Source organism: Phasianus colchicus, chromosome 1, assembly GCF_987193195.1.
Source record: "Phasianus colchicus chromosome 1, bPhaCol1.hap1.1, whole genome shotgun sequence".
Lineage (NCBI taxonomy): Eukaryota > Metazoa > Chordata > Aves > Galliformes > Phasianidae > Phasianus > Phasianus colchicus.
This window is the reverse complement of record NC_143436.1, coordinates 65,992,453-66,006,476: the sequence shown is the minus strand read 5'-3', so window position 1 is coordinate 66,006,476 and position 14,024 is coordinate 65,992,453. Positions and strand designations below refer to the sequence as shown.

The window sequence follows — 14,024 nt, the reverse complement described above, 5'->3', positions numbered from 1 at the left end:
CAAGGAAAAGTTACCAGGATTTGTCACTTCAGTTGCATTCACTTTAGTAGATAACTTGTGTGTAGAGAGTAAAAAATGATACTTGAAAGTATCTTGCCCATCACACTGATGTCTGCTAAATCTCATACCTTCTAGTCAAATTATTACCTGAATGATACAAAGCAGTAGTTGTCTTTCTTCAACTTTTATTTCTGTCAGATCAGATGCTATAATGAATGTAGTACCCATTTGGTGTTTAGCATCAGCAAGCCATTGCCTTGAGTAATCTTAAATATCTCAAGAGTAAATCCATTTGGAAGATCTTGCTGCAGGACATATGTCACACTATGTGTATATTTGGTTGACATGTGTACATGTTTAGCTGAATGTTTGGTCCAGTGGGAGGGGAGGGGAGGGGAGGGGAGGGGAGGGGAGGGGAGGGGAGGGGAGGGGAGGGGAGGGGAGGGGAGGGGAGGGGAGGGGAGGGGAGGGGAGGGGAGGGGAGGAGAGGAGAGGAGAGGAGAGGAGAGGAGAGGAGAGGAGAGGAGAGGAGAGGAGAGGAGAGGAGAGGAGAGGAGAGGAGAGGAGAGGAGAGGAGAGGAGAGGAGAGGAGAGGAGAGGAGAGGAGAGGAGAGGAGAGGAGAGGAGAGGAGAGGAGAGGAGAGGGTTCATCTGGAAGTGACTTTAACACATCATCAAGTCCAATTGTACTTCAGTGCTAGTCAAAAGCTAATATTATCCAAATACCTCTTAAACATTGAGCATCAACCACCTCTCTGGGGAGCCTGTTCTAGTATTTGACTGCCCTCACAGTAAAGAACATCTTCCCCTATGTGCAGTCTGACCGTGTTGTGGGGCAGCTATGTGCTGTTCCCCTCCTGTTATCAGTACCAGGAACAGGGCCTGGAACCTCCCTCTACTTCCCCTCCTCAGGGAACTGCAGAGAGCAATGAGATTTCTCTCAGTCCTCTGGACTGGATAACCCCAACAGGGTAACCTGAGGAAGGGGAATGGAACGAAAAAGAAAAATGTGATGCAATTTGTGACAGAGCAAAGAGTGTAGACCTCGGTTATGCCCAGGACTTTCAGAGGCCTCTTGAGCACAGCTGATTTTAAGCATTGCTCTTGCTGCTCTGGAGAATTCACTGAAAGCCATAATTCAACTTGTATTGGGTATTATATTCCCTCAAATCTGCAGTTAAAAGTATTTTGCAGTCATTGGCATGGTTTAGTGCCAAGGTAACCTGGGAAACTGGAAAGATACAATGCACTGAGGTTTCACAGCTGTAGCAAACAAAAGGGCCTTGTTAGGTAGACAAACCTGTGCTACTGAAATTGTCTGTGCCAAAGAGTCAGGCCTAGTTAACTCACTGTGCTTTGAAATGGAAGGAAGCAGATAAGAAAGTCTCCAATTTAGTTTTTCAGTACATGCGTTTATTTTCCTTTTAATTGTTCCAACTCATTTGCCTGAGAATGTGGCAGTGTTACAGGCCACCTTCCCCAGGTGCTTTGAAATCATTAGCCTGCTATTTGATCTGTTTATCAGCTTAGCAGGTGCTGGCTGAGTGATGGCATGGCAGAGAGGTTTCTTGGAATAAGTGAAAGGTGGGAGCATCACTTCTGCAGGGCAAAACCAGGAAATGGAGAGTACAAGACGTTCTAAAGTAATTGTAAGAAAACTTTATGATATACTGTCTGGTATAACAGATATTCCCAGGATTAGACTAGGAGGTTAGAAGACTATTCCTGGAGCTATTTCTTCAAATGTAAATCCAAAACTTGGGCTTGATCCTTCCAAGTTCTGAGCATTCAGGAAGCATATTTGTGTGTGTTTGATATAAAAATGAATGGCCTCGTTAAGATTTATTGTTTAAGTAGGTGATGTTGGAGATTTAAAGGCTGACCCCCAGCTGTCATTGTGATGCACCTCTGAACTCAAGCCACTTACTCTGTGAGCTGCAATGGAAACTCAGATGGTATATATACCCTGTGCTTTTAAGTTTGGGCACTGTGGATAACACAAGCCACAAATGACAATAATGCCAATAAGAAGCTGTGTGAAATTAATTTTTTTGTTTGTTTGCTATTTTGCTTTGTCTTGTTGTTTTTTATAAAATAGTAGAATATGAAAGTTTGAGTTGATTAAGTCCCATATCAAATTAATGAAAATAGGCAGTATGTTTCTTTTCCAAGTGCCTGGGAACTGGAAAAATGGATTTCACAACCAACAAAGTTTCAGCTCAGTGAAGACTGCTTATGAGGTGAATTTTGTCCTTAAACCCATCAGGTGGAAGATGAGGTGCTGGCTACCAATGCTACTAGACTCTGAAAAATATACGCTTGATGTTTTTCTGGCACTATGACCAATATAACTTGGAGATATTTTTAAGACAACAATACAGAAACTGTATGCATATCATCTATTTGTCTAGCATTTTGCACTCATTGCCTTTTGTAATTCCTGATGTTCCATTGCTTTTATCTTTTGGATCATGACTGGGTGCTCAGCTGACATTTCTAAAGAAGAAACCACAAAGGTGCCAGTGTCTTACTGAAAAACATCAGCCACAGCATACCTCTGTGCTTGTGCAGGGTATGCTATTGGGCTTTTAATTTTTTTTTTTTTTTCATATTGACATTGTTACTTCTACATCAACTTTTGATTTTGTCAGCTATTTTATCTCCAAGTGTCAGCATTTTACAAGATGTTATTAAGTTTTACATATATTTTGGAAAATTTTGTCTGTATAAATTTCATCGTCTCCCCATTATTTCTGTCTTGTAAGAATTGAAACCTCCTATTTATACACAATTTAAAATTGCTATTGATGTATTCTGTTGAAGCTATATATATATATATATATATATATATATTTTTTTTTTTTTTTTTTTTTGAGAAGAAGTTTCTCATTTAGAAGGTAAAAATGTTATCTGGCAAGTTGGTTTTAATTGATGAGAGTAAGGGAGGTGTGGTGACCAAAGCTGCATCCTTGCACAATAATTTTGTTGAGGACATGGCCTTCCAATTTATGATATGAATGTTAGCTTTGTGCTTGTGATGCAAACATTCAGTGTTAATATGCATTGCTTCTGAATATACGAGCATTACAGTTTTGGATAAATCTTGCTGGCAGTTCAAATTCACTTTCTTTTTTCAGACATTTAATCTACAGCAAACGGTAGGTTGCTTCTTTATTCTTTCCGTAGCAGGTTTTTAGCAGATAGCTCCTCCCTACAGATTCTTTTAATACAGGTAAACCTCACAGAACCCAGAACTAATTCAGTCTGTGGAGGTGGAGAGAGGAACACTCTGATCACAGCTGAGGTGTGATCTGGAACACAAAAACTCTAAATTACTTTTTATTTTATTTAAATTTGGTCACATGATAAAAACTGGATATATCCAGCAGCAGGTTCTTGGTTACCCTTGCTTTTTCATTTCTACAGAATTATTGTTAGTTTATTCCATTCTTAATTAGGCATAAAGTGTTCCCAGTTAATGCTGGTTAGGGTTTTGAACTTTCATTGTGTTTAGGGCTTTCTTTGAGAATGTGAAAAATTACCAGGTAATTGCCTCTCCCTCGCTTTGTTCAGGGAAGCGGTGCCATAGATTGGTTATAAGGGATTTAAAGAACAGGGAAAAAAATAAGTAGATCCCACTCAAAGGTGAAATATTAGGCACTGTAATGTCTAATGTCTCCTGAGGATGAGCCTGGCTGGAAGTGTGATATATGATTGCTCATTTCCAAGAGAAGTGCTTAGAGAATGCAAACAGCAGATGGTAGGAGACAAGTAGGCGTGTCTGCATGTACTACAGATGGTGTCTTGCTGGATCCTTAAGCCTGCACAGTGTGAGGGGAAGGTCTTCACCAAAGGGGTAGAAAGCCCCGTATGGTAGTGCAAAAGAAAAAGTTGATTACAAAGGCTTGTTTTTGTGAGTGGTATTTCACAAAGGCTGTCCACCTTTATAATGTTATTATTTAAACAGCTCTGAGATGGGTTTGAAAAAAAACAAAGTTATTTAAGATGAATGGAAAACAAAGTGGTCCAGTTCATTCTGTACCTTTGCTGTTACTATTGTTTCAAGGCAGCTTTCTGGAAGGCTGGAGTGCAGGCAGCTGCTTGCTGTCTGGCACACAGTTTTTTTTTTTCTTCTGTAGGTAGTAAACTGATCTCAAGAAAACTTTCTGGAATGAAGACAGCAGGAGATTTTTAAAAATCTTAAGTTTTAGCAGAAACCTCTGGAATTTCAAAAGATTGCTAAGCAGGCATGATCCCCGCTGTTGATATATTTATTTATGTATTTGCTTTAGTTTTCAACCTAGTACTGTGTCGTAACTCTCATCATTCCTCCTGGTGGATTTGAATCATTGGATGCTAGAAAAGAAAGTGCAGTGGGTGCACAGCCTCGGCATGTTTATTTACACAAATAGTTTCATTAAAAAAAAAAAAAAATTAGGTAGTGAGAGGGAATAGGCAAGAAAGGAGTGCTGGATTTACATTGCAGGATCAGGCCCAGTGCTTTGGCTTTCTATGGAGCTTTACACTGGATATGACTGTTAAGGAGAAACGTTAATATTTAACGTCCAGATCTCCAATTGGTGAATGCACCATATTCAATTTATGTTTGTGCCAGCAGGATCAGATAGAGCACAGTGATTGTGGGAAACTAACAATTTCTGAGTTGTTTCATCCATCTAGAGAGCTGGATGACTGGGGGAAGTGCTTGTGTGGAAGAGTTAATGTTTCTGCGTAGTGTGGTAAGCCAGTGGTAATCATAGCAAGCTGCCCAGATACAGAGCTGCTGTTCTGACTCTGGCATGGGATGCACAGAGCAGCAGCGCTCTTCTTGCTTGTCTGAATTCTCAGTGTGCTGTGCCTGTTCTGTGCAGGATTCTCTAAGAATGCAATGAAGAAGCCTCTAGATAAATTAGGCAAGAGTACAACCTCCAAAAGAGAAAAACGTTCCATGTAAGAGCTTCTTTCTATGTTTGGAAGTGTAAATTGATTCCCAACTTACTTTTTTAAATGAGCCTGAAAAGAACAGGCTATCTATTCAAACTTCCATAGAAATATATGTACAATTTGGAAACAAAAGCAAACATACAAATCTATAGGTTTGGCATGCACTTGGCACAGAGAAGCATGAAAAATTCTACTTTCCATCCTCAGTCGTGTCAGCACAGGATTCACACTGAATTAGGTTCACAGGTTGAAAGCCGTTTTCTTGACTTTCCTGCACTTTTCTTACATATTCCCTGAACCTGTTTCAGCTACTTCTGTAAGGTTGCCAGCTCCTATGCACAGGGGGAAGTCAATGGGAGAAGAGATGCTCAGCATTTGTTGGAGTATGGCTTCCTTACTGGCAATTCGAGTACGTTCCACATAGTTGTTTTTCAGAACCAGTTTTGATGTTTTCACACTGAATAACATTCTGCAAGTACTGCTATTGAATCAAACTTTGCACAGAGAGAATAGTATTAAGTAAGAGTAAGCACATCAGAAAGTGACCAACAATCTCTTATTTTTGTGAGGTTTTTTTTTCCATGTGAAGACTAAATGCTTCATATTTGTCTCCTTTGTTCTCTTTCTTTCCTAGAAATCTCTGCAGACCAAAGTATGTCTGTTTAGCAGATGCAATTCCAGAATTGACACCTACTTGAAATGTTGTTCTGTGTCTTAAATCTGCGTGCTTCTTTTTTAATGATAGTTTGAAAGTTCACTGTTGCTGATTTACAGCTATCACATTATACTTCTAAAGGGCTCCAGAATGAATGGGTACCCACATGTTTCTTATGTGTGTTTCAAATAACACTGTAAAAACCAGTGCCCAGTCCAAATTAACCATCCAAATCCAATACCTATTCTAAAGACACTGGTAATTAGAATGGGTGTATTTGTGAGTGCCGCTAAAATTTGCTTCTTTTTCTGCTGGAGGATAAAGTTCATCATTAATCTATTCAAAACCTCTCCATAGAAAAACCCAACCATTTATGTGCTCTATAATCCTTTGTCACGGGGTTATCCCTAGATGTAAGTCCTTGATGGGGGGGCACAAGCCCTGGGAAAAAGGAAAAAATAAAAATAAAAAATAAGGGGGTACTAAAGGTTTGCCAGGAGACCTGGCCAGCCCTGGGCCACTTGGGTGCGGGGAGAGGGGGAAGGACAGAGAGCTAGCAGATTGTTTTAACAAAGAGAAAACACAATGGCAATGATCTGAGGAGGTAATTAACTAAATTAACCAAATCAAACAAAAGGGGAGACACAGGAGCATTCAAATGTCAGTCAAAACACAAAAGTTGGAGGGAAGCATGTGCTTTTCTCCATGGATGGCTGAGACAGATGAGACAGGGACAAAAGGAAGAGGCTGGGGTCCTCCAGAGATGGCGACCCTCCCCTCACATCGAGATACTCACAGTGCCCACAAGGGCCAGTAAAGGGGACAAGAACATTAACTCATTAACACCCACTGGTCCACATGATGTTTATGCGGAATAATGAAAACAAAAAATCACAAAACCACAAGGTTCTTAAAGAAAACTAATTTCCATAAACATGATGATATGTTATTGATGATAGAATGCCAGAAGGGGAGAAAGCAGCAAACTGAATATAGGAGTCCCAGATGTGTTCTGAATATATCCAAGACATTGTGGAAAAGAATTCAAAAAAAAACAAAACAAAAAACAGGCCCCGCTAGTGCTTCTGAGGGGGTGGCTTCATTCAGGGCTGCGGTGGGTCCGGGTCGGGGAGGCTGCGGGGCCAGGGCCGGCCACCACGCTGTCCTCCTGCCCCCTGGCCGCAGGGCCCTCCTCCTGCCCTCCGGACACGTGGACGCCCTGGAGGCCGCGCTGCCCGTGTGCCTCCTCGCCCCACTGGCTCACGAGGGCGTCCACAAGGCCCTGGATGAGTGTCTCCGCTCTGTCCCCCAGGGCAGGCCGCAGCAGCTGGATCAGGGCCTCGCGGTCCAGCCCGATGTGACACAGGGCGTTCAGGATGAGGTTCTCCACCGCCATTGCCTCCCACCACTGCGCTCCAAAGACGTCTCGCAGCTCCTGGCGCAGCCATGGCAGCACAGGGTCGAGCATCTCCTGGTGCTGCCTGAACAGGGCTGCCCAGACCTCCATCAGGAGACCGCCCACCATAGGCCGCTCGCCTGCCTCCACATCCTCCTGCTCCTCCGGCAGCAGCAGAAAGGGTGGAGGGGATGGCGCATCGTGCTGGGGGCTGTAGATGTGGGCGATGCCTGCCTGGAAGCAGGCAGGAACTGGTGGTGCTGGGGGACGGATGATGAAATCCAGGTCGTTGTCGTCATCCCACTCAGCAACCTTGACCACTGTCATTATCTTCCTGCAGAGCGGGCAGGTCTCTTTCTGCTTGGCCCACCGCAGGATGCAGCCGAGGCAGAACTCGTGACGGCACGGCACTGCGTAGGCAATGTCCTTTCGCACCTCACGGCAGATGGGACATGTCCACACCTCCTCTGCTGCCATGGTCTTCACGCCGTGGCCTGATGGGGAGTGAAGATGAGCCGCTCTCCCTCTCCAGCACCTCAGCAGTGGAAGATGAGCACTGCAAGAGGGAGAGAGGCCACCATAGTCATTCCCTGTCCCAGGGAGAGACAGAAGAAATGTCCTGCTCCCTCAGCAGGAAACCCTCCAGACCCCACACCTGTGCTGCCCTATGCCCCACGCCCTCACAGGGTCGGACTGCAGCCCCGGCCATGGCAGTTCCCCCAACTCAGAGCTCACCCCATGGCCACCCTGGGGGACGTGTCCCCACCCAGCTCACCTGTGCTGCTGCACGTGCACCCCGTGGGGCCCCGGCTGCCTGAGCCAGGCAGGCCAGGGGATTACAGGTGGTGGCTGTACGTATGGGCACTGAGAGCAGCTGCCAGCAGTCCCCAAAGCACGGCCCAACACACAGGCAAAATCCTCGCTCCACCTCCAAGCCGCACGCACTCGCTCGGCAGGAGTCCAGGCACGAGAGTGACTGGGCCAGGCCCTGCCAGCGCCCAAAGCTCGGTGGCATCACAACCTGTTGCTCAGTGATGTCACCGCAGACCTTGTGCCATCGCAGCACTCGCCCCAGCAGCACTGCATTCATGTGTCTGCACGTGGGGAGCTGCACTTTGCATTCATATGTCTGCACGTGGACATCCTCATCGCTCACATGAGGAAAGGATAAGGGACCTGGGACTCCTCAGCACTGAGAAGACTGAGGGGGAATCTTGTTACTGCTTATGAATACGCAAGGGAAGAGAGTCAAGTGGGTGTGGCCAGTCTTCATTCTGTGGTTCCCAGTGAGAGAACAAGGGGCAATGGGCATCAAATGGAACGTAGGAAGTTCCATCTGAACACGAGGAAAAACTTTTTAATGTGTGGATTACAGAACAATGGAAGAGGCTGTCCAGAGAGGTTGTGGGGAGTGATGTCTCCTTCCCTGGAGATACCCAGAACTTGCCTGGACATCTTTCAGTGAAACCTACTTTAGGACGAGGGTGGGGTTGGACGTGATGGTCTCTGTAGAGGTCCCCGCCAACCCATAAAATCCTGAAGCTCTGTGTCATCTTTTTTTTTTCCCACTTTATTTTTTTGATTAAAGAGAAGTGCAATGCCCGCTAGTGCTTTCGAGGGGGTGGCTTCATTCAGGGCTGCGGTGGGTCCGGGTCACTGCCAGCCATCCTCTTATGGGGCCGCCGGGCCCTCGCAGGCGAGTGGCCAGGAGCGGAGGGGCTGCTGCCCTGGGCAGAGGGGCCTGCTGCTGCCGCCTGCTCCGTCTCCTCGTGGGGCTCCTCGAGTTCCCTGGGGATGTGTGCAGCAGGGGTGTGACTGAGATCCCCAGGAACGACAGCCTGTGGCGTGCTGGGCTGCTCCACTCTGTTGGGACATTCGGCGCTGCCGTTAGGTCCATTGGGTGCAGGCCTCGATGTAACGGCCCCTGGTGGGGAGGCTGCGGGGCCAGGGCCGGCCACCACGCTGTCCTCCTGCCCCCTGGCCGCAGGGCCCTCCTCCTGCCCTCCGGACACGTGGACGCCCTGGAGGCCGCGCTGCCCGTGTGCCTCCTCGCCCCACTGGCTCACGAGGGCGTCCACAAGGCCCTGGATGAGTGTCTCCGCTCTGTCCCCCAGGGCAGGCCGCAGCAGCTGGATCAGGGCCTCGCGGTCCAGCCCGATGTGACACAGGGCGTTCAGGATGAGGTTCTCCACCGCCATTGCCTCCCACCACTGCGCTCCAAAGACGTCTCGCAGCTCCTGGCGCAGCCATGGCAGCACAGGGTCGAGCATCTCCTGGTGCTGCCTGAACAGGGCTGCCCAGACCTCCATCAGGAGACCGCCCACCATAGGCCGCTCGCCTGCCTCCACATCCTCCTGCTCCTCCGGCAGCAGCAGAAAGGGTGGAGGGGATGGCGCATCGTGCTGGGGGCTGTAGATGTGGGCGATGCCTGCCTGGAAGCAGGCAGGAACTGGTGGTGCTGGGGGACGGATGATGAAATCCAGGTCGTTGTCGTCATCCCACTCAGCAACCTTGACCACTGTCATTATCTTCCTGCAGAGCGGGCAGGTCTCTTTCTGCTTGGCCCACCGCAGGATGCAGCCGAGGCAGAACTCGTGACGGCACGGCACTGCGTAGGCAATGTCCTTTCGCACCTCACGGCAGATGGGACATGTCCACACCTCCTCTGCTGCCATGGTCTTCACGCCGTGGCCTGATGGGGAGTGAAGATGAGCCGCTCTCCCTCTCCAGCACCTCAGCAGTGGAAGATGAGCACTGCAAGAGGGAGAGAGGCCACCATAGTCATTCCCTGTCCCAGGGAGAGACAGAAGAAATGTCCTGCTCCCTCAGCAGGAAACCCTCCAGACCCCACACCTGTGCTGCCCTATGCCCCACGCCCTCACAGGGTCGGACTGCAGCCCCGGCCATGGCAGTTCCCCCAACTCAGAGCTCACCCCATGGCCACCCTGGGGGACGTGTCCCCACCCAGCTCACCTGTGCTGCTGCACGTGCACCCCGTGGGGCCCCGGCTGCCTGAGCCAGGCAGGCCAGGGGATTACAGGTGGTGGCTGTACGTATGGGCACTGAGAGCAGCTGCCAGCAGTCCCCAAAGCACGGCCCAACACACAGGCAAAATCCTCGCTCCACCTCCAAGCCGCACGCACTCGCTCGGCAGGAGTCCAGGCACGAGAGTGACTGGGCCAGGCCCTGCCAGCGCCCAAAGCTCGGTGGCATCACAACCTGTTGCTCAGTGATGTCACCGCAGACCTTGTGCCATCGCAGCACTCGCCCCAGCAGCACTGCATTCATGTGTCTGCACGTGGGGAGCTGCACTTTGCATTCATATGTCTGCACGTGGACATCCTCATCGCTCACATGAGGAAAGGATAAGGGACCTGGGACTCCTCAGCACTGAGAAGACTGAGGGGGAATCTTGTTACTGCTTATGAATACGCAAGGGAAGAGAGTCAAGTGGGTGTGGCCAGTCTTCATTCTGTGGTTCCCAGTGAGAGAACAAGGGGCAATGGGCATCAAATGGAACGTAGGAAGTTCCATCTGAACACGAGGAAAAACTTTTTAATGTGTGGATTACAGAACAATGGAAGAGGCTGTCCAGAGAGGTTGTGGGGAGTGATGTCTCCTTCCCTGGAGATACCCAGAACTTGCCTGGACATCTTTCAGTGAAACCTACTTTAGGACGAGGGTGGGGTTGGACGTGATGGTCTCTGTAGAGGTCCCCGCCAACCCATAAAATCCTGAAGCTCTGTGTCATCTTTTTTTTTTCCCACTTTATTTTTTTGATTAAAGAGAAGTGCAATCCCCGCTAGTGCTTTCGAGGGGGTGGCTTCATTCAGGGCTGCGGTGGGTCCGGGTCACTGCCAGCCATCCTCTTATGGGGCCGCCGGGCCCTCGCAGGCGAGTGGCCAGGAGTGGAGGGGCTGCTGCCCTGGGCAGAGGGGCCTGCTGCTGCCGCCTGCTCCGTCTCCTCGTGGGGCTCCTCGAGTTCCCTGGGGATGTGTGCAGCAGGGGTGTGACTGAGATCCCCAGGAACGACAGCCTGTGGCGTGCTGGGCTGCTCCACTCTGTTGGGACATTCGGCGCTGCCGTTAGGTCCATTGGGTGCAGGCCTCGATGTAACGGCCCCTGGTGGGGAGGCTGCGGGGCCAGGGCCGGCCACCACGCTGTCCTCCTGCCCCCTGGCCGCAGGGCCCTCCTCCTGCCCTCCGGACACGTGGACGCCCTGGAGGCCGCGCTGCCCGTGTGCCTCCTCGCCCCACTGGCTCACGAGGGCGTCCACAAGGCCCTGGATGAGTGTCTCCGCTCTGTCCCCCAGGGCAGGCCGCAGCAGCTGGATCAGGGCCTCGCGGTCCAGCCCGATGTGACACAGGGCGTTCAGGATGAGGTTCTCCACCGCCATTGCCTCCCACCACTGCGCTCCAAAGACGTCTCGCAGCTCCTGGCGCAGCCATGGCAGCACAGGGTCGAGCATCTCCTGGTGCTGCCTGAACAGGGCTGCCCAGACCTCCATCAGGAGACCGCCCACCATAGGCCGCTCGCCTGCCTCCACATCCTCCTGCTCCTCCGGCAGCAGCAGAAAGGGTGGAGGGGATGGCGCATCGTGCTGGGGGCTGTAGATGTGGGCGATGCCTGCCTGGAAGCAGGCAGGAACTGGTGGTGCTGGGGGACGGATGATGAAATCCAGGTCGTTGTCGTCATCCCACTCAGCAACCTTGACCACTGTCATTATCTTCCTGCAGAGCGGGCAGGTCTCTTTCTGCTTGGCCCACCGCAGGATGCAGCCGAGGCAGAACTCGTGACGGCACGGCACTGCGTAGGCAATGTCCTTTCGCACCTCACGGCAGATGGGACATGTCCACGCCTCCTCTGCTGCCATGGTCTTCACGCCGTGGCCTGATGGGGAGTGAAGATGAGCCGCTCTCCCTCTCCAGCACCTCAGCAGTGGAAGATGAGCACTGCAAGAGGGAGAGAGGCCACCATAGTCATTCCCTGTCCCAGGGAGAGACAGAAGAAATGTCCTGCTCCCTCAGCAGGAAACCCTCCAGACCCCACACCTGTGCTGCCCTATGCCCCACGCCCTCACAGGGTCGGACTGCAGCCCCGGCCATGGCAGTTCCCCCAACTCAGAGCTCACCCCATGGCCACCCTGGGGGACGTGTCCCCACCCAGCTCACCTGTGCTGCTGCACGTGCACCCCGTGGGGCCCCGGCTGCCTGAGCCAGGCAGGCCAGGGGATTACAGGTGGTGGCTGTACGTATGGGCACTGAGAGCAGCTGCCAGCAGTCCCCAAAGCACGGCCCAACACACAGGCAAAATCCTCGCTCCACCTCCAAGCCGCACGCACTCGCTCGGCAGGAGTCCAGGCACGAGAGTGACTGGGCCAGGCCCTGCCAGCGCCCAAAGCTCGGTGGCATCACAACCTGTTGCTCAGTGATGTCACCGCAGACCTTGTGCCATCGCAGCACTCGCCCCAGCAGCACTGCATTCATGTGTCTGCACGTGGGGAGCTGCACTTTGCATTCATATGTCTGCACGTGGACATCCTCATCGCTCACATGAGGAAAGGATAAGGGACCTGGGACTCCTCAGCACTGAGAAGACTGAGGGGGAATCTTGTTACTGCTTATGAATACGCAAGGGAAGAGAGTCAAGTGGGTGTGGCCAGTCTTCATTCTGTGGTTCCCAGTGAGAGAACAAGGGGCAATGGGCATCAAATGGAACGTAGGAAGTTCCATCTGAACACGAGGAAAAACTTTTTAATGTGTGGATTACAGAACAATGGAAGAGGCTGTCCAGAGAGGTTGTGGGGAGTGATGTCTCCTTCCCTGGAGATACCCAGAACTTGCCTGGACATCTTTCAGTGAAACCTACTTTAGGACGAGGGTGGGGTTGGACGTGATGGTCTCTGTAGAGGTCCCCGCCAACCCATAAAATCCTGAAGCTCTGTGTCATCTTTTTTTTTTCCCACTTTATTTTTTTGATTAAAGAGAAGTGCAATCCCCGCTAGTGCTTTCGAGGGGGTGGCTTCATTCAGGGCTGCGGTGGGTCCGGGTCACTGCCAGCCATCCTCTTATGGGGCCGCCGGGCCCTCGCAGGCGAGTGGCCAGGAGCGGAGGGGCTGCTGCCCTGGGCAGAGGGGCCTGCTGCTGCCGCCTGCTCCGTCTCCTCGTGGGGCTCCTCGAGTTCCCTGGGGATGTGTGCAGCAGGGGTGTGACTGAGATCCCCAGGAACGACAGCCTGTGGCGTGCTGGGCTGCTCCACTCTGTTGGGACATTCGGCGCTGCCGTTAGGTCCATTGGGTGCAGGCCTCGATGTAACGGCCCCTGGTGGGGAGGCTGCGGGGCCAGGGCCGGCCACCACGCTGTCCTCCTGCCCCCTGGCCGCAGGGCCCTCCTCCTGCCCTCCGGACACGTGGACGCCCTGGAGGCCGCGCTGCCCGTGTGCCTCCTCGCCCCACTGGCTCACGAGGGCGTCCACAAGGCCCTGGATGAGTGTCTCCGCTCTGTCCCCCAGGGCAGGCCGCAGCAGCTGGATCAGGGCCTCGCGGTCCAGCCCGATGTGACACAGGGCGTTCAGGATGAGGTTCTCCACCGCCATTGCCTCCCACCACTGCGCTCCAAAGACGTCTCGCAGCTCCTGGCGCAGCCATGGCAGCACAGGGTCGAGCATCTCCTGGTGCTGCCTGAACAGGGCTGCCCAGACCTCCATCAGGAGACCGCCCACCATAGGCCGCTCGCCTGCCTCCACATCCTCCTGCTCCTCCGGCAGCAGCAGAAAGGGTGGAGGGGATGGCGCATCGTGCTGGGGGCTGTAGATACGGGCGATGCCTGCCTGGAAGCAGTTCTCCCGGAATGCATGCTCTTTATATTGGTGTATATATTTTGTCATACACGTTGCAATAAACTCAAGTTACTAGATTAATTGTCCCATAAATTTGTAATCTGTGCATGAGATTGAGGTTGGTCAAAGCAGAGAAGGAGGAATGTCATTTCCTAGGGAATTCCTGAAGAGACATCGGGAAGGCCTGGCATC

The 14,024-nt window shown here is 51.2% G+C and overlaps 4 protein-coding genes across 4 annotated transcripts; all 4 read right to left on the bottom strand.

Annotated features, from left to right (window-relative positions):
- Positions 1-4,152: 4,152 nt before the first annotated feature.
- On the bottom strand, positions 4,153-7,856 carry LOC149919675 (E3 ubiquitin-protein ligase Topors-like). Its single transcript, XM_090146074.1, has 2 exons — positions 7,771-7,856; positions 4,153-7,489 (listed from the first exon to the last, which is right to left on the bottom strand). Exon 2 carries the CDS (start codon positions 7,470-7,472, stop codon positions 6,699-6,701), a length of 774 nt encoding a protein of 257 aa, XP_090002200.1. The 5' UTR covers positions 7,473-7,489; positions 7,771-7,856; the 3' UTR covers positions 4,153-6,698.
- Positions 7,857-8,609: 753 nt separating this feature from the next.
- Positions 8,610-9,671, bottom strand: LOC149919674 (E3 ubiquitin-protein ligase Topors-like). Its single transcript, XM_090146068.1, has one exon. The coding sequence runs from the start codon at positions 9,668-9,670 to the stop codon at positions 8,627-8,629; it is 1,044 nt and encodes a 347-aa protein (XP_090002194.1). The 5' UTR covers position 9,671; the 3' UTR covers positions 8,610-8,626.
- A 1,147-nt stretch (positions 9,672-10,818) lies between these two features.
- LOC149919673 (E3 ubiquitin-protein ligase Topors-like) lies at positions 10,819-11,869 on the bottom strand. The gene has a single exon (XM_090146055.1). It carries the CDS (start codon positions 11,866-11,868, stop codon positions 10,825-10,827), a length of 1,044 nt encoding a protein of 347 aa, XP_090002181.1. The 5' UTR covers position 11,869; the 3' UTR covers positions 10,819-10,824.
- Positions 11,870-13,004: 1,135 nt separating this feature from the next.
- LOC149919672 (uncharacterized) lies at positions 13,005-14,024 on the bottom strand. Its single transcript, XM_090146071.1, has one exon. The coding sequence runs from the start codon at positions 13,878-13,880 to the stop codon at positions 13,023-13,025; it is 858 nt and encodes a 285-aa protein (XP_090002197.1). The 5' UTR covers positions 13,881-14,024; the 3' UTR covers positions 13,005-13,022.

Bases quoted from the DNA above. Each gene is read 5' to 3' on its own strand.
- LOC149919672 (XM_090146071.1), bottom strand. From the start codon at position 13,880: ATGACAAAATATATACACCAATATAAAGAGCATGCATTCCGGGAGAAC.
- LOC149919673 (XM_090146055.1), bottom strand. From the start codon at position 11,868: ATGGCAGCAGAGGAGGCGTGGACATGTCCCATCTGCCGTGAGGTGCGA.
- LOC149919675 (XM_090146074.1), bottom strand. From the start codon at position 7,472: ATGGCAGCAGAGGAGGTGTGGACATGTCCCATCTGCCGTGAGGTGCGA.
- LOC149919674 (XM_090146068.1), bottom strand. From the start codon at position 9,670: ATGGCAGCAGAGGAGGTGTGGACATGTCCCATCTGCCGTGAGGTGCGA.